This window comes from Archocentrus centrarchus, chromosome 14 (assembly GCF_007364275.1).
Source record: "Archocentrus centrarchus isolate MPI-CPG fArcCen1 chromosome 14, fArcCen1, whole genome shotgun sequence".
Classification (NCBI taxonomy): domain Eukaryota; kingdom Metazoa; phylum Chordata; class Actinopteri; order Cichliformes; family Cichlidae; genus Archocentrus; species Archocentrus centrarchus.
The window spans coordinates 2,319,624-2,340,382 of NC_044359.1; the positions used below are offsets into that span (position 1 = coordinate 2,319,624).

A 20,759-nucleotide genomic window follows, 5' to 3' on the forward strand; every position below is an offset into this window, starting at 1 on the left:
TATTTGCAGTTGTGGTGGTTTGACAGTGAGCATGTAGTTTGAGTCTGAGAAATTTGTTCAGAGAAGACTCTGAAACCTTCTGGATGCTGAGCGTGTAAATCCCAGCATTATTTTCTGCATATCATATTTCAGATTTAGCGTCTGAACACAACCGTGAGAGAGTTTTGACATTCAGTCTGGTGTCGCAGTTTGTTTGACATCTTCAAGATTAACGACAGTTTCTTTCTTCACGTGTTCAAACAAAAACCGTGTTGCCTTCAGTGCCACAGTGGTATTTATAGGTGTGCCCATGGAAGCATGTGGTGATTATTAATGTGTATGTGTCTTTGCTTAAAGTTGTTTACAATTGTGTTTATATATTTAGGAGAGCATGTATAAATTTACATGACTTTTGTGTTTCTGAGGAGATTGTGTGTGTGTGTGTGTGTGTGTGTGTGTGTGTGTGTGTGTGTGTGTGTGTGTGTGTGTGTGTGTGTGTGTGTGTGTGTGTGTGTGTGTGTGTGTGTGTGTAAATCCCATTTTGTGGGGACGCTGACTTGGAAAGTGAGGACATGTGGAATTTTCTAAATTAATACTTAATGAAATTTATGTTTGAGGCTTAATTTGTAGTGTTAAGGTTGGAAATTCATGTTAGATTAGGTATATTAAAGTTTTATGTTTATTTTCTTAAAAAAAAGTTAAGTTGGCACTTGGGTCCTTGTAATTCATATGCTAGCATAGCCCCACATCTATACATGTATAAACACATGTGTGTGAGCCTCTGTGTCTCAGGGCTTTCTTCTAATCACTCAGACATTGTGAATGGGGTGAACAGGTATTGTGTTGCTGAACTAGAAATGTAAAAGCTTTTTGTGTGCTCTGACTCACAGGACAGTTGGCATGTAGTGTTACTGGCTTACACTGAGCCGTTAGGCAGATGTCCCACTTAGCATGAGCTGAAGTATGTTCAGAGGAGAATCTGCGTAACTGAATGAAATGATATTTATTCCTTAAAATTTTACTGCACACACTAAAAATGTTCCCTTTTCTCTGTCATCACCGATGAGAGGTTTAAACTAGCAGTCATGCTCTAAACTGTGAACCAAGCATGAATTCTCATCCATATTATCTTCATAGCTGAAGTTTAAATGTCTAACATGAACATATAAATTGTGTTTTGGTACTTTTGATCATTTTCTTCAGCTTACCCAGTTCAGGATCACAGGAATTATATATGTTTAATATATCCATCCATCCATCCATTCGCTTCCGCACATCCTGTTAAGGGTCGCGGGGGGGCTGGAGCCTATCCCAGCTGTCATAGGGCGAGAGGCAGGGTACACCCTGAACAGGTCGCCAGCCTGTTGCAGGGCCAACACAGAGGGACAGACGACCTTTCACACTCACATTCATGCTCTCATTCACACCTATGGGCAATTTAGATTAGCCAATTAACCTAACCCCAGTAAGTGCATGTCTTTGGAATGTGGAAGGAAACCGGAGTACCCGGAGGAAACCCACGCAAGCACGGGGAGAACATGCAAACTCCACACAGAGAGAGGGAGAGGCCTGGGCCAAGGTGGAATCGAACCCAGGCCTTCCAGATGGTATTCTAACTGTGAGGCAGCAGTGCTAACCACTGCGCCACCGTGCTGCCATGTTTAATATAAAAAAATATATTGGTTAATAAATTTAACATATATGTTTAATATATGTTAAATTTATTAACCAATATATTTTTTTCTATTTGAAATGCTCTTTTCGGTTGCTGTTACATAAAACTTGTCGATAGCTGTGTCAGGAAGGGCAACTGGCATAAAACAAATGAAACACCACAGCTATCTGCTGTGGTGACACCTTGTGCTAAGAGAGAGGTCGAAAGCAGCTCGGAGAAAATTTTGAAAACTCCAACTGAAGGCAGGCAGCAATAAATCTTTTAATTACATAAACAAAGCTGTATTGAAAACACGATGCAGTGAAACCTGTTGGTTGCAGAATGCCTGTGGCAACGCACTGTGCTGTAAAAATGATATAAATACATATAATTCATCCAGTGATGTGGTTTTAGAGCTGAATGTGTGTGTTTAGAACCCAACATTTTGGCCAACAGCAATTATTTGTACATACATGCACCTCATTATGTGAAACTGTGGCCATGTTTGATATGAACATTCACCACTGGATGTGCAGGAGCTAATGACAGGGAGTCCGTCAAAGCAGAGCAGGTCCACATTAATTACTGCACTCACCCATTATGAATATGATGGAACTTAATCATATGTTGTTAAACAGGTGAAGTCCTATTTTAACAGGATCTATTGTTTGATTGTTTGATTTTTAAGCCATGCACATTGTGTAGTGTACAGTAGGTGTCCATGGCATGCTTTTACAGAGGGTTTTGTTGTTTTTGGAGGCATTTATGTCACTCATTCCTGTTTTTCAGTAATTACAGCCTTTCATGCTAACTTTGAAAACCATCCGTCATTATTTGGAGCTCCAACCATGACTGTCTGTCACAATAAGACTTGAAACTCATATGAGTCATCTCAATAGCAGCTGAGGCACCTGCTTTCTCACATGTAATGTGTTCAAACATGTCTTCTTGAGGCAACAGAACCAAAAGCATCAATAAAAACTGTTTTCTGAACAGGAACTTAAGATGGAACTATTACACTGGTTCTCTATTGGGTTCCTACCAATAACAAAGCAGTAATTGGTTTACAAATTAAACAAAAATAGTAATTATACTATAACGTGTAGACGGGCGATGAGAGCAGGTTTTTTCAGATAAACAGCATGTCTTTTGTGCCCAGTTAAATCAGTAGAAACTGCAAATTGTGTTCACAGATTACAGATACTGAGACACAAACAGGGTAGATTTTAAGGCATAGATACAATGATGCCATTCTTGATTCTGCATTTTAGCTGATGTCATGTTGGATTTCAGAGCCAGAAGTGAATATCTAGATTTGGGTGGAGTGCAAAGTTCAGTTGCTGCAATCACATATTACACAAGTGTAATCAATTATACACAGATCAATTATATACTGTTAATTATTGCAAAGTAACATAGAAAAAAAAGTTAAAACTGGGGCTCCGCCTTCTTGGATGGTCTGTTAGTCCAGTGAAGCCACAGCAGCCATATGATTGGTCAGATAGTTGCATTAAAAATCCAAAAGGCTCCAGAGGTCCATTTCAGGGACTCCAGTTAGCTGAGGTGAAGCCGAGCAGACAGCTAGCAGCTACTTCCACCTGTGTCACCATCTACCTGTCAGTCAAATAGGCCACGCCCCTAATCATGCAAACTTTAAGTTTCCATGTAGTTTAAACAAGTGAGTTATAAAAACATTCTCCACCTGTGCAGCTGTTATGAACAGGCAAATTATCCACAGAGACCAAAACAGGAGGTCTGCTGTAAACATGTGTGTTTCTGCTTTAAAGTTTTAACATGGGAGTCTGTGTTGACTGACTCACTGTGGAGCCTCTGGGGGATGTTAGAAGAACCACAGCATCTCACCACTTTGCCCAACGGCAGTCTAAGTGGAGGCTAAAACCGCTCCGACGGTAGTACAAATGTTTGAATGTGAGAGTCGAAGGCCTAAAATTAGAGGACTCCATGTGCTGAAACAATGTACCTGCCAAGTAATATGTGCAGGTGTTCTGGGAAGACCTGGTGCCATTTTAAACCAACATTAGTCAGATTTTGCCTGGAACACTCACACACTGAATGTCTAGTTACACACTGTGAAAACACTAGAACCAAGTCAGTGCAGGTTCTTAGGCTCAAGTTATGGGAAGCTTACTTTACCCTGGTTAAAGAGAGTCATTTGATTTTCATGAAGGACTCGGCCACCCAGAACAATCTCTGACACACTACAAGATTTCAGCTTGTAATTAAAACCATTCAGTTTTAGTTCTTTGTTGGAACAACAGGATGTCAAACCCTGACTATAAATAACAGCATTCTCCAAACAGGGAACTCCACCAGTGTTTGCCTAATCTGGACTTCTGGTTTTTGTGCAAATGCATACATCTTTCAAAGAAAGACGCAATAATGAATGATGCTGTTATGCAGTGCAGTGTACAGTATGTAGGCAGATTAAAGCAGCTTAAATAGTGCATCCTGTGACATTTACTGAGGTGGGTGTGTACTAGGATGAGTTATCAGCTGACATGGGCTGGCAGTGAATGCTCAGTTCTCTGTATTTACATTTTATTGTATGATTTACCAGAATAAACACTACAAACAAAATGCATGTGTTTCAAGACTTGTACTCGCTCTTGTTTCCAGAGGACATCCAGTTGGACCTTAAAGATCTGCGCTGGGTGGGAGCATGGTGGCTCGGCTTCCTGGTTGCCTCCTGCCTCCTCTTCCTCACCGCGCTGCCATACCTCTTCTTCCCCAGAAACATGCCCAAAGAGGTGAGTCAGTCCAATCTAATAAAAAGTCTGGAGGGAATATTGGTGTGGGTATAACTGATGCTCCTTGTTCAGAAAAGCCTCGTTTATGGGTGTTGTCAGCATCCTTTACGGGCCTGATGTCCCAGATCACCTCACTCACCACATTTAATCCAGCATCATTCAGTGGTTAATGTTTGACACACATCACATGCATTTTTAAAAAATTTTTTACCTTTACACACCTACAATCACCTCACCCTAGCTTAGTGATTCATCCAAACAGATCCAAATTGTGCTTGACTAATCAATGGTGTGCATGTTTAGCAGGTTTAACTGCGGATAATTACAGGTGATTCACACTGACTCCTGTTCTCTGACTTGTGTGAACAGAGACTGACATGCTCCTCCACCAGGTTATGTCATGGTCCTAGGTCTGTAGCCTAATGTTTTGTTTTTATGGCACTTAGTTAGTTTTATGATTCATATTCTGTTCTGTTCTATTCTGTTCGCCTGTTCAGCAGTTTCCGCTCTCCCCTTGTTCTCCCTGTATTGTCCCAGTATTCCCCTTGTCTCATGTTGGAGTCTTGTTGTAGTCACTCTTGTATTCCTGTGTTCCCTAGATCCCCCTCCCAGTTTAGCTTTTCTTCAGTTATCTTCCTTGGTTCGTTTTTGCCAGCAGATACTAAAATGCCTACCTTTAAGCCCTGACTCCCTCAGCCTTAACCCTAACCCTAGATGGAGCACAAGCAGCTGATAGATGTTAAAACATTTGATTTTAAGATAAGAAATAGTTGTTATCAATTCAGATGATTGAAATGTAAATCACAAGGCACAACTTTAAATTTACCAGTCCACCTGTGTCGTGAGATCTGGGTAATGACTCAAAGACTAATGCTGTGAATAAAAGCTGCCAAAATGAGTTTCCTCTGTGTACTGGCTGGGCTCAGCTTTAGAGAGGGTGAGGAGATCGGACATCTGGAGCCAGTTGAGCTGGTTCAGCCAACTTGGCCCAACCTACCCCAACTAGGTGCCTCCCTTCAGAGGGTTTGTCCAGCTGGGAGCAGACCCAGAACCAGGTTTTGCTGAGGAGAGGGAAATCTGGAATACCTGTTCAGCAGCTTAGCCTGATGGATGGATGGATGGATGGATGGATGGATGGATGGATGGATGGATGGATGGATGGATGGATGGATGGATGGATGGATGGATGGATGGATGACTTTAGTGGCCTTTATAATTGCTTACTGACCATAACATTTAAAAACAATCATAACTATTCCTAAACTGTAAATGAACTGGTACTTATATAGCACCTTTCCTCTCACTGTAGCACTTTCTGCTACAACTCTTAGGCCTCTTTCCCACCAACAGGGTTCCGGAGCCGGAGCCGTGAATTGAACCGTTAGGCGGGTTTTCCACCGCCGAAACACTCGGTGCTCGGCCGAAAAACGGGTTCAATTCCGGCCCCGCAAACTAGCTGGTCTGGAACCAGGAACGCGTGCCGAAAGCGGCAGAGGGGCGTGACTCTGCCATCTCAACATCAAGTTTTCTACCATATTACATGTGTATTACATGAGAAAAGCGAAGCGATTTTCATGGCTGTGAATTAGGTTGGGCTCTAAGGCTGAACTTGCTGCTTTGTATCAGTTCATATCACAGATAAAAGGACACAAAGTGCGTACTTGTTGTCTTGCTCTAATCGCTGTCTGTGTTTCCCTCTGTGCTGCACACAGATGCTGCAGTAGTTTGGTTTGGACCCTAAAACGTATTTGCAGCACAGAAAGGGGAGCGTGTTCTCCCACGTTTGTGCGCTTCGGCTTCCGTGTCCAGACGAGGACCCGCCCACGCTCATACGTAAAGGAGCAGTTCACAGAAACGCGGTGGGAACGCGGGCCCGTTCTTAAGCGTTTCGCCGGTTCATTGGGATCGGCACGGGAACTTGCTCCGGCTCCAGAACCTCGGCAGTGGGAAAGTAGCATTATTCACCCAGTCACATACACATTCATGCAGTGCTTTTTATCTAACACACACACCAATGGGAGGAGCCAGGGATCTTTCTGCCAGTCTTCTGATGGGTAGATGACCTTCTCTAGTACCTGAACCACAGCTGCCCCCATAACAGGTTATCAGGGCACCAAAGAGCCACTATTTTTGTCTAGATGGTGAATCTAAATCTTAGTTTACATATTCTTGATGTTGCTGTTGTAAATGTGTATAAATCCGCAGAGATGCTTGGATGTGGTTTTAGATGAAATGCTGCAGGTCAAGCATCCACTCACCTAAATATTTATAGCTTCTATAAAGACTGAATCTTCTTCACAACCCCCCCCCCCCCCCCCCCCCCCCCCCCCCCCCCAAGGAAGTTAGGACAGCTGCAGCCTTTTAATGGCAAACTGGAAGGAGTGAAGATTGAAAACGAAGTGACATTTTTTGCTGCAGCATAAATATGTCAGAGCACTTTTTGTGACTCCGTGGAAGCTCTTAAAGGTTTCCTGCTGCATAGTTCCACCGAAGCTCTTAAGGACACCACATAAAGAATGATTATCTTAATTATCCCCACTGATAATGATCAACCTGCAACCCCAAAAAGATTTAATGGCCTTCAGACACCTCAGGGAGGGAGTACAAGACGGGGAGGGTTAATGACTTTGTTGGCAGTCACATTTGACGCTCAGAAATTGCAGGAGGTAAATGAGCCGTTTGGCTAAACAGATTTAAAAATATCTGTAATTGCAATGCAGGCAAAATAGGACTGAGAAAGAAAGCAAATACTGCACAGTGCTGTTTTTTATTTTTTATGACAGAGAGCGTTCCTGCCTCAAAGCCACGAGGACACAAAGTGACAGGAAATGATGATGATGATGGTTTAGATACTGAAGCTGAACTCAGCCTGCCTGAACTTGAATCTATGTCTGTGTGTTTTGGCTCAGTCCCAGATTAAAAGAGAAAGTTCAACTCTGCACATGTTTCATCAATCAAACTATTCAAAGATTGCCCAACAGAGTCTCCTGGAATAAGACTCGAGCGCTTCACCACATGTTTGTCTAAAAGCTTCCCCTCTCATTAAGGATGTTTTAGTCTCACCAGCTCAGAGATTGTGTGCAGAGATGAAAGGGTTTGACTAATTAACAGTGATTTGTTGTTTCAGTTGACAAAAGTAGAGCTGCAGTTTGAAATCTGGGCTGATATAAATGGATTCAGAGCCCTGCGTCATCAATCCTTTGGGGGAATTTTTTTCTTTTTGGCAGGTCACACTCAAAGGGGATTTGTGAGTTATATAAAAGATGTTGAAATCTTTATAATACTGATCCAGTTCTGAAATTTGAGCAGCTCAGTTCCAGTGAAGTCATTAAAACTTAATTAAAATCAGCCGAAACTGAGACATCATGGGAATTTCATGAGAAAAAGAAACAAATCAAACCTTGAAAGTTGATCCAAGGTTTTGCTGATTACTGACAAAAATGGAGGAACAAACTGTGTTACTTCAGTCTCTGATTCAGAACTGCAGAAAGCTCTGTGATCGACTGACAAACTGTCTGTCTATACAAAGGTGAAGGAAGTGGTCAGACTGGTAGATCAGGAGCTCATCCAACAGCAGGAAAATGAAACCTGCTGCAGATGATGAATCCCGGATGACCTGGACTGCCGAAAAGTGCAAAACATTTGTAGGATCATCTGCAACAGTTTTCTTTAAACAAAATCTGCATCCTTTATTTGTCCTGTGTTTTAGATTTACAGACCTTAAACTTCACTATCTGCTTAAAAACTACTTCCTAAAGGACCATCAGTTTTCTACCACTTACCCAGATCTGGGTCACAGGGGCAGCAGTCTAAGCATTCAAAGTCTTTGGTCCTTCCAGGGAGAGCCATCCAGGAGGCATCCTGGTCAGATGCCTGCACCACCTCGACTGTAGCTCTGCAGAGCTGTAGAGCTGCTTATCCCATCTCTGAAGCTTCAGAGGAAGCTGGTTTCAGCCGTTTGTCTCAGCAATGTCTTTCAGTCATGATCCACAGCTTGTGATCACAGGTGAGGAAGGTGGATCCACAGCTTCACCTTCAGGCTCAGTTGTGTCCATCCATATGACTACAGACTCTGCATCAATGTGAGCAAGACGTCGAGACAGGAAGTAATAATTGTGTAAATGTCAGCGGTGCGTTTTTTTTACAGAAATTAGAAAAGAAAATGTAGCAAGTATTAGACACTGATGAAGTTTCTCATGGTTATGCTTCCACCACATTATGTCTATCAAGACCACATGAATTCTGCTTTCTATCAAACAGTTCAAAGATTAACACAACTAAAAATTACCCCACAGCCTCCACGTACTGTAACAGTGAGGGTAATACCCACAAACTGCCAGCTGGTCCCATTGAGGGGACTGCTGCGGTGATTCAGTGCTATATAAATAAAGTTGAATTGAATTGGTGCATGAACCAATCTGGAAAGCCCCAAACATTTATGTGTGTATCTTCGTTATGTAAAAGCATAATGGGTGATCTAAGGTAAGGACCATAAAACAGTCAGAATAGCTTTGACTGCACAGCAATAAACCTCTAACTTTACAGCTGCTTTAAGTAAACCTTAACTTTTAGAGCACACTGCTGTTTCCCATCTTATCCCACAGAAGAACTGTTTTTCCTGCTTTATGTTTAAGGCGGTAATTTAACCTTTAAAAGGTTAAATGATGGCTCTCATTTGAGATTGAGTCTTTTTTACATGTTGTGTTGTTTTACAGTGTTACTCAAACATAACTCTGTAGTGCAGCTCTCCCATGTGAAAGCATTTTAAAGTGGTTCCATAGTTAAATAAACCTTTGGACTGGGTCAGTCTGCACCCAGTGAGCTCTGACAGATAAAACACTGTGTTGAGCAACCGTCTGCAGCTGCAGTCAAACGTTTCCTCCGTGAGCTGAACCTCATTTCTCTGCTCAGTTTGGTGCAGAATTATTGGCTAAACCTGCCGATGACATATTGTCTTTAATTATCCAGCATATTCTTCTGTCACAGTGGCTCCTGTAAAAGTCATAATCAGGAGTTTAATCTTGGCCACCCAAAGTGTTCTCTCCATGTTTGTTTTCAGGCAGGAAGCAGTGAAGTGTGTTTATCTATAGTTATGCTATGGTAGTGCATGAAAGGAGGCTGGGGGAAATGCATGAAAACAGTGTGATGAGTGTCGCTACTAATGCACCTGGTAGGAGTATCGGTCTGATCAGCAGCTTCCAACTGCCTCACCCAAAGTTACCTTCACCTCATTGTGGGAGCTGCAGCTGGAGAGACTCCTCACTGACACAGAGAATGACCCACTCATTCCCACCCACCCAAAGATATTTGTGGACTTGGGAGGAATATTTAAGTTAGCCTGTTTTTATCCAAAACACTGTGGCCAACCTGTGTGACATAAAGAATCAAGAAACAGATTTTAACTTTCACTTGCCTTACAGCCTGCACAGCTGCACAACCACTGCTTCCTGCTGTATATATAGTTACTGAAAATGAACACTAGCTACACAGTGGCTATATTTATCATTGTTCAGGCATAAACACATGCAGTAAGCCTGCAATAATAACACTGCTGCTAACCTACCAACTTGGATGTCATACGTCTGTGAGTCGTGGGGACTGACTGACCTCCCGGGTCGAGAGAGAACTAAGTGATGATACAGGTTTAAATATATGTTTTATTGTTTCTGTATCATTTAGCAACACAAAAGTGGACCTTGATATAAAACTGGCCCACCTTTAGTGAACTTATGAATGTCACATTGTTAAAGTGGCCCCTTCAATTACCACCAAAGAGTCAAAAAAAATGACACTGACCACAGGTGCCTGGGCAGTAATGGTACTTTTAAATCACGAGGACAGTGTGGCGCTCTCGTCTCGGTGGCTTAAAGATAGCAAAGCATTTAGCAGCTGAAGAGCTCAATATTTCCTCAGGAGCCGATGGAAACCAAAACCAGAGTAAAGTTATAGATCACGTTCATATCAGCCATGAGGTGATATGTCCATATTTTCCTGACAGCTTGTTACTGTTGTTCTTGTCAGCACGCCTCAAAAAACTTATTTTTGTCACTTACCACTTTATAGAGAACTGGTCACAGTTTGTGGCAGTGGCGCTCGCCTTGCAGCCTTAAGGTTGCAGGTTCGAGCCCCTGTCCCTGCGTTGTGTCCTTGGGCAAGACACTTAAACCACATTGCCTAACGGTAGCGCCGGTCTCTGGCTGCATGACCGCAGATGTTCGTCTCTGGATGAGTGATCTGGAACCATCATTTCGTTGTGTGCCTTGTGCGCACAATGACAATGAGTTGAATCTAATCTAATATAATTAGTTTATGTGCACAAATAATGGGCTCATACAGGAACAGGAGACAAGAAAACAACCCTAAGAAAGTTCCCATCATGCTGCTGTTTTTCTGCCAGCCAGTCCGGGCTTGTGCTTAGAGCAGGAATGCAGATTGAGAGATTTATCTCAGACCCTTTCTTTAACTAGCACAGGTTAAAATCTTTTCCATAAACAATAAAAATCCTCATCATTCTTCCCTTAAACAGCTTTGGCATTTGTGAAGATTTCAGATTAACCAATTCTGTGAGTGGCTCACTTTCCCAGAAACCAACCAACACCAACCAGGACACGTTTATCTGAAGTCTCTCACTGAGTCACGTAAACTTTCACTGACTGGTTTCAGATCTGTCAGTGGAAAAACAACGTCACATGTGATGTTCTTTCCATATTTGTGCAGGACGGTGCAGACGATGTCGAGTCTATACCAGACAGTAAGCAGCAGGAACAACAGACAGACACACTGCAGGAACTCTCCCTGCTTAAGTTCCTCAAAAGTAAGAGTCCTCTTTTCCACTTCTGTTTCCTGCTATCAGCATATTTAAATGGAGCCAACAGCAAGTGTTTCATCATGAGTGCTGAGCCCAGCACCACGTCTCCATCCGGCATTTTAGCCTGTTTAGTCCATTAGTCCCTTTTCTTCAGTTGGAAACTGAAAAATGATGAAACAGTTTTTTCATGCTAAGATTTGAACTTTAATAGAACCAAACCCAAAGTACAGCTTTGACTGACAGGACTGTTATTACCCCTACAGGTATCTGATTTTAAACCAAAGTATTGGCCACATGATGAAATCAGAGGATTAAAGTTTTAACATTTCAAACCTAAATGTCCACGAGCTGGACGGATGAAACCAAAACTGTCGGTGTTTCTCATGAGCAGATGATTGGTTTTGGTGAACTGACCTCTTAAAGAAATTCTGTCCCTCAGAATTTCCTGAAATTGCTCTGCGGATGCTGCGAAATCCCATGTACATGCTGGTGGTTCTGGCTCTGGTGAACTTGGCAGCTCTCCTGTCCGGCCTCGCCACCTTCATGGCCAAGTTCATTGAGAAGCAGTTCAGCCAGCCTGTTTCCTTCTCCACCATGATGATAGGTGAGAGGACCTGAAAGCAGTTACAGCAGAATCAAACTCTGGACAATAAGGACCAAACTGAAGCTTTCTTTCTTACAGGAGGAGTTGGGATCCCGATGGGGGTGCTGGGGACCGTCCTGGGTGGAGTACTGATGCGACGGTTCAGTCTTTCAGTCACCGGTGCCAGCAAGTTGTGCACAACAGCCATCTTTCTCTGCATGTTGTCTGCCCTACCACTGCTGTTCATTGGCTGCCCCACACAGAACGTTGCCGGGGTCTCTACCATCAGGTACCTACACCTTTAGTATGCAGAGGGTTCAGAGGTGGCTAACTCAGTGGTTTGTATGTGTCAGTGCAAAGGAAGAGAACTAAATTCAGAATAAATGAAGCATGGCAAGTTTACCATAGGCTCTTAATGGTCTCCAGTGAGTGGGTTGCTTGCTCCTGTTGGTGATGAGGCCTTTGGCACCTCACATAAACCTCGTGGGCACAAATATGTGTAGTTAAATATTCTTATAATATTTCAGTATTCTCTGCACTGAGTGAATATTGTTTGGGATCTACAGCTACCTTTTCCACCTGCTTCATAAAATGTTAATAAACATGCTTAAACGTGTGTGTTTGTGTTTTCAGCCCTAATGTGTCGCAGTGCAGTTCTGCCTGTCGCTGCTCTGAGGAGGCGTTTAACCCGGTCTGCGGCTCAGACGGCATGGAGTTCAGGTCTCCGTGCCACGCCGGCTGTCGTTCTCTGGAAAAAGACCCCAACACCACCAAAGTCACAGTAAGAAGGAATTTCTCCTTTTCCTCGAATTTTGTTCTATGAAGCAATCTGTGATCTCACATCGTGACTAACAGCTGCTCGAATTGAAATTCAGGAGCTGTGCAGTGGCAACAAAGCAGCGTCCTCTCTCTGCCGTTTGCTGCCAGTTCCTGTTTCATTTACTTGCACTCTTGGGAAACTGCTGACATCACATTCAGACCAGCTTTTCATTATCACACACGCACACACACACACACACACACGCACACACACACACACACACACAAGTGTGTTTTGCTATCTTTGTGGGGAATTTCCATTGACTTCCATTCATTTCTACAGCCTAAACCTTACCTTTACCCTTTTCCTAACCCTAACCATCACATACCTAACCCTAACCCTAACCTAAACTCAATTCATACCTTAGCCCTAACTCTGACCCCTGACCCAAAAACAGGGTTTCCCCTTGTGGGGACAAGGTTCCAGTCCCCACAAGGAGCAATTGGTCCCCACAACGTAGTATATGTCAGGAAAATTGGCCCCACAAGGTATTATAAACATACGCACACACACACACACACACACACACACACACACACACACACACACACACACACACACACACACACAGAGACACTTGTGTTGATAATATTTAAAAATAAATTCTGTGGGAAAGGTCCTGAAATTATTAAAATGCTGGTTAATAAGCTGCCAGTTAATAAATATATTTATTAATTTCAGCCTCTAAATAATTATTTAGAGGCTGAAGTCTTAAATAGCTCAACAGTTTGAAGTTCTTTATTATCCTCATCGTTAGCGCTGTCAGGCTTCGATTCCCTCCGTGCTGCAGAAAGCATTAGAGGCCCACTCAGGGTGAGCTCTGAGGGAGCCACAAATGTTTGTTACTGTGACGTATGAGTGGCCCACTTTTCATTTGAGCAATAAATCTATGAACCTGAAAGTGAAACTGCTGGTTTTAAAGAATCTGAACTGGGACTCTGAGTAATCGGCCACATGTGCAGGAAATTCTACATCCAGATGTTTCAGAGCTCTCCCAAACCTCTCCCTCTGATGGAGCATTTTTCAGCCTGATAACCTTCTTTAGCTTCCCATGACTTTCTAAGAAATGTAATTTATTCACTGACAAAGTTCAAAATCAATCAATTTCTAATCCAAGCATCACTTCTGACCTGCTGGCACTTTCAGATCCAGGTCTGCAGGCGTGAGCGTCACACAGTGCTGAAAGCTCTACAGTGAAACTCATTAAACCTAAAGGGAGCGAGGGACCTGCTCAGCTGCAGGTTTTTCACCTGCTAGACAGAAAATAGTTTTTACGTTTTGTATTTCTGTCATGTATGCGATTACATTTTAAGACACGTTGTACCTGTCCTGAGAAAAGAAGCTTCTGCTTCAATTTTAGTGCAAGAGCTTAAAGTGAAAATAAAGAGGAGCTGCTGGTAGTTTCATTATCACTGAGGTGCTGGCGTAATCATCAGGTCAGTTTTTCAAATGTGAAAATGAAGTGTAGAAGTCAGCTAAAGGAATCTGAGTAAGTGAGCAGATGTTTCAGATCCATCAGAGGTAACATCTGTACTCCTGTTGTTGTTTTAAGGGGATCAGCTCAGTTCCTGCTCCAGTTTTTTTTTATTCTAGGACTTTATTAGATACAATTATCCTTATTTACATGAACTGTAGTTTATTGAACTCTGTCTTTTAGCCAGATTTCTTCTGATTGGTCACCTCTCACAAAGGTTTGAAAAGCAAATGGGAGGGGCTTCTGTGCCTTCCATGACCATATTAGGAACATCTCTGTGACATCATACAGAGCCAAGAGTAGAAAACTGTGTGAAGCTGACCTTTTCGAGCAGCCTGAAGCCTGAAGGATTACTTGTACAAACATTTTTCTTGATTTTAATTTGAGCATCTTCCACTGAAACAGGAGATAAAACAGTTAAAAATAACCGATATGACCATCATGTTTTCTGCATCCTCACATCGTGTGTGTTTCTGTAGAACTACACTGAGTGTCGGTGTGTCGGCGGTCTCCACTTCGCCCGCCCTGGGACCTGCGGCAGTGGCTGTCAGCACCTCCTCCTCCCCTTCATGGTCCTGCTGGGTCTCACTGCCTTCATCGCCTCCTTTTCCCAGACGCCATCATGTGTAATGATACTCAGGTATCAATAAAATTACAAGTCACCTGTAATCTATCTTCTAATGAAACCGCAAAGCAGCCAATCAGGTTACAGCAGTCGGTGTTTTCATTTGCTCATATTTTAACTAACATTTAGGAAGGAAACCAAAGCAAATGGAAGATTTATGGGAAAAAGAAAAGCTTGGAAAACTCATCCACCACATAGTGAGATTTTCTCATTCCAGAGAATTTCTTTTTCTAACACAGTAGCACTCCGACTCTAGACAAGTGAAGAAGTTTGTGATTAATCACTAGAGTTAGCATCGTGCTTCCTTATCATGAATGTGACGTCCGTGTCTGCTGCAGGGAGGTGCCCCCGGAGGATAAGTCTTTCGCAGTGGGAGTTCAGTACATGCTGTTCAGAGTGCTCGGTAAGTCATCACATATTTCCTCAGATCAGAGGAGGTCTGTGTTTAAAGGGTCAGCCCGTGTTTTCTTTGCACATGTTTTATGTAATTTTAAAGGAAGGACGCTTATAGAAATATAGATCAGCTCGGTGTTATTTGGAGATGTTATTCCAATAAAATCGAGCGCATGGTGATTGGAAACTGTTGGGAATCAGATAAATATTGTGCTCCTTAGTTTTATTTTCATTGATATTCTTTCTTTATTCAGCTTTTTATTGTCTCTGTTTTGTGTCTGGAGTTTTCCTTCCCTCCTTTCTTTGCACCCCATGTTTTATTTTGGTAATTGCTCTGCCTTGTATGTGACGTGTGTCTTGACTGCCTGTATTTCTTTTCTCTTGTTCTTGTTTTCACCTGTGCCTCCATCTGTCCTGCCCTCACTGCTTTCACCTGTGTCTAATGAGCATATAATCCTGCCCTTCCTCTTCTCAGAGTGTCAGATCTGTTTGGTCTTCATTGCTCTCACTCTTTGTGTTTTTTTTTTAATTTGTGCTTTAATTTACTTTTTTGGACTTTATGTAACTGCTTTTTGTGAACAGCCATTAAAGCTTCATTTTTTTTTTTATTTGTTTATTTCATCTGTCTCCACAACCTGCATTTCAGTTCTCTTTTCTGCTATATATATCACAGGAAATGTAAGGTCTTAATGGTAAATGTCAAATCCAGTAAAAGATGGCACTGTCACTCATTGTTTCTATTTTCATTTTGAAGTGTCAGTGTTAGCATCTTGGTTGCTGCTGGGTCAGTCAAAGAGGCCATACTCCTAGCGTGCCTTAAAGAAATCCAAATTAATGAATTTGGAAAAACAAAAATAAAAATTTTGTCCCAGCCTCATGTGGCCATTTGAGAACCTGCAGCTTTTGCTCCATCTGCAGAACAAAGTTTCCCTCAAAACATAACTTTGAGCATAAATCTCTGTCTCTTTGCAGCGTTCATGCCCGGCCCGGTGCTGTACGGCAGTGTCATCGACACCACCTGCATCCTGTGGGGCAAGAAATGTGGCAAGGAGACTTCCTGTCACTACTACGACCTGAACCGCTTTAGAAACAGGTACAAAAACACCTCCTGCTGAGAAAAAGTTTGGACACCAGACCAAAATCTTTCTGGACAGTCTTTTAATTTAGGAGCTATATGGAAAGTGATAACTTACTGATACTAACAAACTACAAAGAAGTAGTCTTTCTTTCTCATAGTAGGAAATATTAAATGATCATTTATTTAGATGTTGTGATGCAGTTTTGAGTCAGGCAGTTAACTTTCTAACACCAAGCGTATCACTGCTGAGATGTCAGATCAAATGTACTTTTTAATTACCGTAATTACCCGACCGTTTTTCTTATCTGAAAAATTCAAACAGTTTCGGAAAGCTGAGGAATTGCGCTTCACACCCAGTGAAGGATTATTACAGTAATTCTTGCCGGAAGTCCGCCAACAGCAGCACTTTTGAAATACGCTCTGTTGCCAGCAACGTGTTTGGTATTAGAGGATTACAAAAAAACAAAAAGATACAATTTCATAATCCTTATCAGATAAAAACACCAGCTGAATGAAATTAAGTATATTTAATTGTTAGAAAATGCACCTTTTGTGCAGCTATGAAGACCTGTCAGCATAGAAACATACTTTAACTATACACAGCAGAGATTTGTCGCTTTATAAAGTCCTGTATTATCACCAGACTTCATCCCGGATCAACCCCCAAACATCAAAACAGCCACAAAATTGCCCATAACCACCTGTTTGTGTTTATATCTGCAGGTTTCTGGGACTGCAAGTGGTGTTTGTGTGCGGAGCGTTGCTCTGTTACCTGCTGACAGTCGTTGTCCTGCGAAAGAGGGACAAAAATCAAGAAGAATACCAGATGGTGAACAACTTGAACAGACCAGAGCACACAAAAGAAAAAGAACTGTTAACCTGAAGAGGAAACAATGAGCTTTTTTTTTTTTAAACTGGTTAAAAGGAAGCTGCTACAAAGCAACAAATTACTCGGTGTGGTGGATGCTTTTCATATAAAGGGCCCATCTGCCTGTATTGGGAAGCAATGATATTTTTTTATATTGTTTTGTTTGTTCATCAAGCATGCATAGCTAACATTTTAAATGGAATCTCGTTTTTACGATGAACGTCTTACTGTGACTGACAGTATATAGTTATATAAAAGCATTATCTACAAGTTTAACATTCAGGACTTAGGTTATAGTCATCATGTAATATATTGGTCCCAAACACCAAAATCCAGTGAACCAAACATTTGCCTGGCTTATAAATACATAGGAAAATTTAGCTTTACATGAGCTTTACATGAAGCCACATGAAGGTGCTATCAGCAACACATGTTTGGTACCATACCATAGGGCACCAGTGTACTGAACTTCACTTCCTCTACATCGTCTTCCTCTACATATTTGATGTTTTGATGACTATATACGTACTCCCATATAACTTATGTGGAAGAACTGTGCTGCAGCATTAAAACTCAGTGTTTTTGTCCAAATGCTTCTGTAATTACAGAGTCAACCAGACTCAAGTAGCTATTAGAGGAAGTGAAATGAAGCCAACACTGAAGTGCCAAAAACTGGGCTTCATTCAACAGTGTTTTCATTTTCCAGCTTGTAGCTTGGTCTAAACAAGAAACAAAGTGAACAGTTCTCAGCATAGTGATGCTTGGACTACAAATCTGAGATGAGCTCATGCCATTTAAATGCAAACACAGATATTCATGTAAATGCGCATTTCACAACCAACAAGGTCTGTGCAAAAGAAAAAAATGCTACCCATTGAGAAATCAGTAAGACAGCTTATCTAATCAAGGCCATAAATGTTTACCAGTATGTCAAAGCACTCCCGGTTTCAGGCAGAAATTTTCCATGTTAACATAAAGGCAGATAAGAAGCTGTTCAGTCCCAAGCTGAACTGTCCAAGGCTGCATTGTGGAATGAAGATAATTTGGATTTTGTCTGTTTCCTTTCACTGAGTGAAGCTTTTGCACAGTTTGTGGTTTCTTATTTGAGGAATTGAGCCTAAATGACTGGCTGCACCTTTATGTTATTAAAGTTTCAGTTACACAGGCCTAGAGATTTATTGGTGACCCCTGGCAACCTTTGGGCTCTAGAGAAAAATGTGTATTCCCTGATCACTGAGCAGTTGCTGGAGGACACTAGGTGAAATTAGTCACCAACAAGGTGCTGTACCAAAGCCCTTACTGTTTACCAAAGTAATTACAAGAAGGGCTTTGGTGCAGCACCGTGTTGATGACTAATTAACCAACAGGGTGCTGCACCAGGGTCACTGTTCGTAGTTTGGATGAAACTTGAAAAAGTGTGACACAAACTAAAAATGGAGACTGATTGCCTTCAAAGTAAAAGTTGCCCCTTTTACTTTGAAGGAGAACATTCTCCGTTTCTGCTTGTATTGTACTTTTCTGTGTGTTGCAACTGCTTACCGAGTAGCTGGTAAGGGCTTGCAGATAAGTCGGCGCCTTCCATACAAACTATGGTGGACTGTGACAACTTATTAGCAACCAAAATATTCAAGCTACAGCACTTTTTCACTAATTTCACTGCAACTGCCAGCAACCTCCACCTCCAGCTCAATTTGAACCCGTTAGGGAAAAGACGTATTTACCTAGCAACCGGTGCTTGCCAACTGGTCTCTAGGCCTATGTGACAGAAACATGAATATGTTACTGACATTTTAACAGCTGCAGTTTCCCACCAGGTGCTGCTCAAAGAAGCTCGCACTGTAAAAGTGGACCTATGCAGCTTAAATGCGACAGTTTGGGTTGCAATGGCAGCCTGCAAAAGGGGATAAAAAGAAAAATCAAATGTTGAAAGAACAGTAGGGAACTTTCAAAAATATTTTAATAGACTCGTTGGTAAAATGGTGCCTCTGGTGGTGAAAGCTTTTGTTAGATTTTGTTAGAAGTCTCTAATAATGAGAACAGTGTGTATGAGTCAGAATGTGAGGCTGCAGAATGCTGTAAACACTCAGTTTATCACAGTTTTTTCTACTCTTGGCTCCATATGATATCATGGAGATCTCAGACACTGAAGCTCCACCTACCGTCTGTTTATGAGGGACAGTTGAAGTTGTTTTAAAGCGGGAGGAGCTAAAACAGCTCAGTGAACTAAGGGGCTGTACTAAGAACCATTATGTCATTAATAAAGTTTATTTTGAACTGTGAATCCTGCACACAACATGAATACAGTTATTACCTCTGACAGCTATCAATCAGCAGGATTACTGAATGTCGTAAAGGTGATGCATCTACAAAAGCATCACTGTAGGAAGAAATACGTGGATATTACATCTTTTCCAGCACACCTGTTAAATTACTTTACTTCTGCATGTTCACTTTCATTTTCACATTTAAATATGCAGAATCACTGCCAAAGTATTCTTATTTCAAGGTCACAGGAATGAAGAAGCTTTCCAGTGTACCGTCACTTTTGCTGGCAATGAAAGAGGAATTTCACTCTGTATTTCGAATTGATTTATTAACTCTTGAAGAGCGAGGTGCTTGTTTCAGATCATTTTGAACTGTGAATCATGCAAAGCTACTTTAGCAGAGCCCAAGAATAAAAATGTGGAGCAATAAATGAGCAGAATTGGTTCTCCTGATGGGGGAATTCCAACTTTGCTGATACACTGTGATCAGGGTGGGAATACTGGGATTACTGGGATTACTGGGTGCAGAGACGAAAAATGACCTCACAGAGGGAAAACACAGAGGGAGGGCAAACAAAGAGAAAACTACAACACTGCAACACTGTCTTTGTAAAGTGTTTGTAAGGATTGTTTTAAGGTGGATTTATGAACCAATCCTATTTTTGAGTTTTGGTGAAACGTCTTTAATGTTTTCTGATGCTGATGTTTCTGAAAGGTTTTTGGTTTTGGTCAGATTATCACAAACTAGAACGTGTATAAAAGTGTTTAAGAATATATAAAAACATATTTTTGAGGTTACAGCAGTATAACTCTTATCCAAGTCATATTATTGTGAAAAAACTGTTTTTAAATCAAATATTCACGTGAACAATTTCCTGTAACGTTAATATCTTTATTTTACCACATGATCTGTGTGATGTATGTTCTTTATATGAACAGCTTTTTTTTATTAAAAAATAATAAATTGGCACATAAAATCAACTGAGCGTTTGCTTTTTTTTCAGGAAAATGGCTTTTTTCTGTTTATTTGGTTTGTGAGGTGTTTTTATTTTTTAAGTTCTTAGTAAGCATCACATATTTCCTCTGGTCAGAGTCTGTTTAAAGTGTCTGACGGTGTTTTCTTTGTTTGCATGTTGTATGTTGTATTAAAGGAAGCTGATGGAAAACATTCAACACCAGTCAGTAACACCCCCCCCCACACACACACACACACGCACACACACACAGAAGCATCTGGGATCTGTTAGAGTGTGACTGCCTGAAGCATAAACAGGCAGAAAATTCTTTCTCACTCAGATTTTTCTCTTTCAGCTCGTAAGTTTTCAGAAAACGTTCCAGTTCTGAGCGCTCACAAGTTCAGGCAGAAACTTTAAGATGTCATTGGTTAAAAGTCTCACGGTTGGAGCGCTGATGGTGCGTCTGCTGCAGGCTCAAACATGTAGACT

At 41.6% G+C, this 20,759-nt stretch overlaps 1 protein-coding gene across 2 annotated transcripts in view; it reads left to right on the forward strand.

Annotated features, from left to right (window-relative positions):
* The window catches only part of slco2b1 (solute carrier organic anion transporter family, member 2B1), a 30,744-nt gene extending 10,464 nt beyond the window's left edge, over nt 1–20,280 (forward strand). For both annotated transcript variants that reach the window (XM_030746766.1, XM_030746767.1), the window contains exons 7-15: nt 4,271–4,401; nt 11,119–11,215; nt 11,649–11,813; nt 11,892–12,081; nt 12,426–12,573; nt 14,566–14,726; nt 15,050–15,114; nt 16,077–16,197; nt 16,906–20,280. In XM_030746766.1, coding sequence (XP_030602626.1) covers nt 4,271–4,401; nt 11,119–11,215; nt 11,649–11,813; nt 11,892–12,081; nt 12,426–12,573; nt 14,566–14,726; nt 15,050–15,114; nt 16,077–16,197; nt 16,906–17,065 — 1,238 coding nt within the window. In that variant the 3' untranslated portion in view covers nt 17,066–20,280. The remainder of the gene's footprint in view (nt 1–4,270; nt 4,402–11,118; nt 11,216–11,648; nt 11,814–11,891; nt 12,082–12,425; nt 12,574–14,565; nt 14,727–15,049; nt 15,115–16,076; nt 16,198–16,905) is intronic.
* The last annotated feature ends 479 nt before the right edge of the window (nt 20,281–20,759 follow it).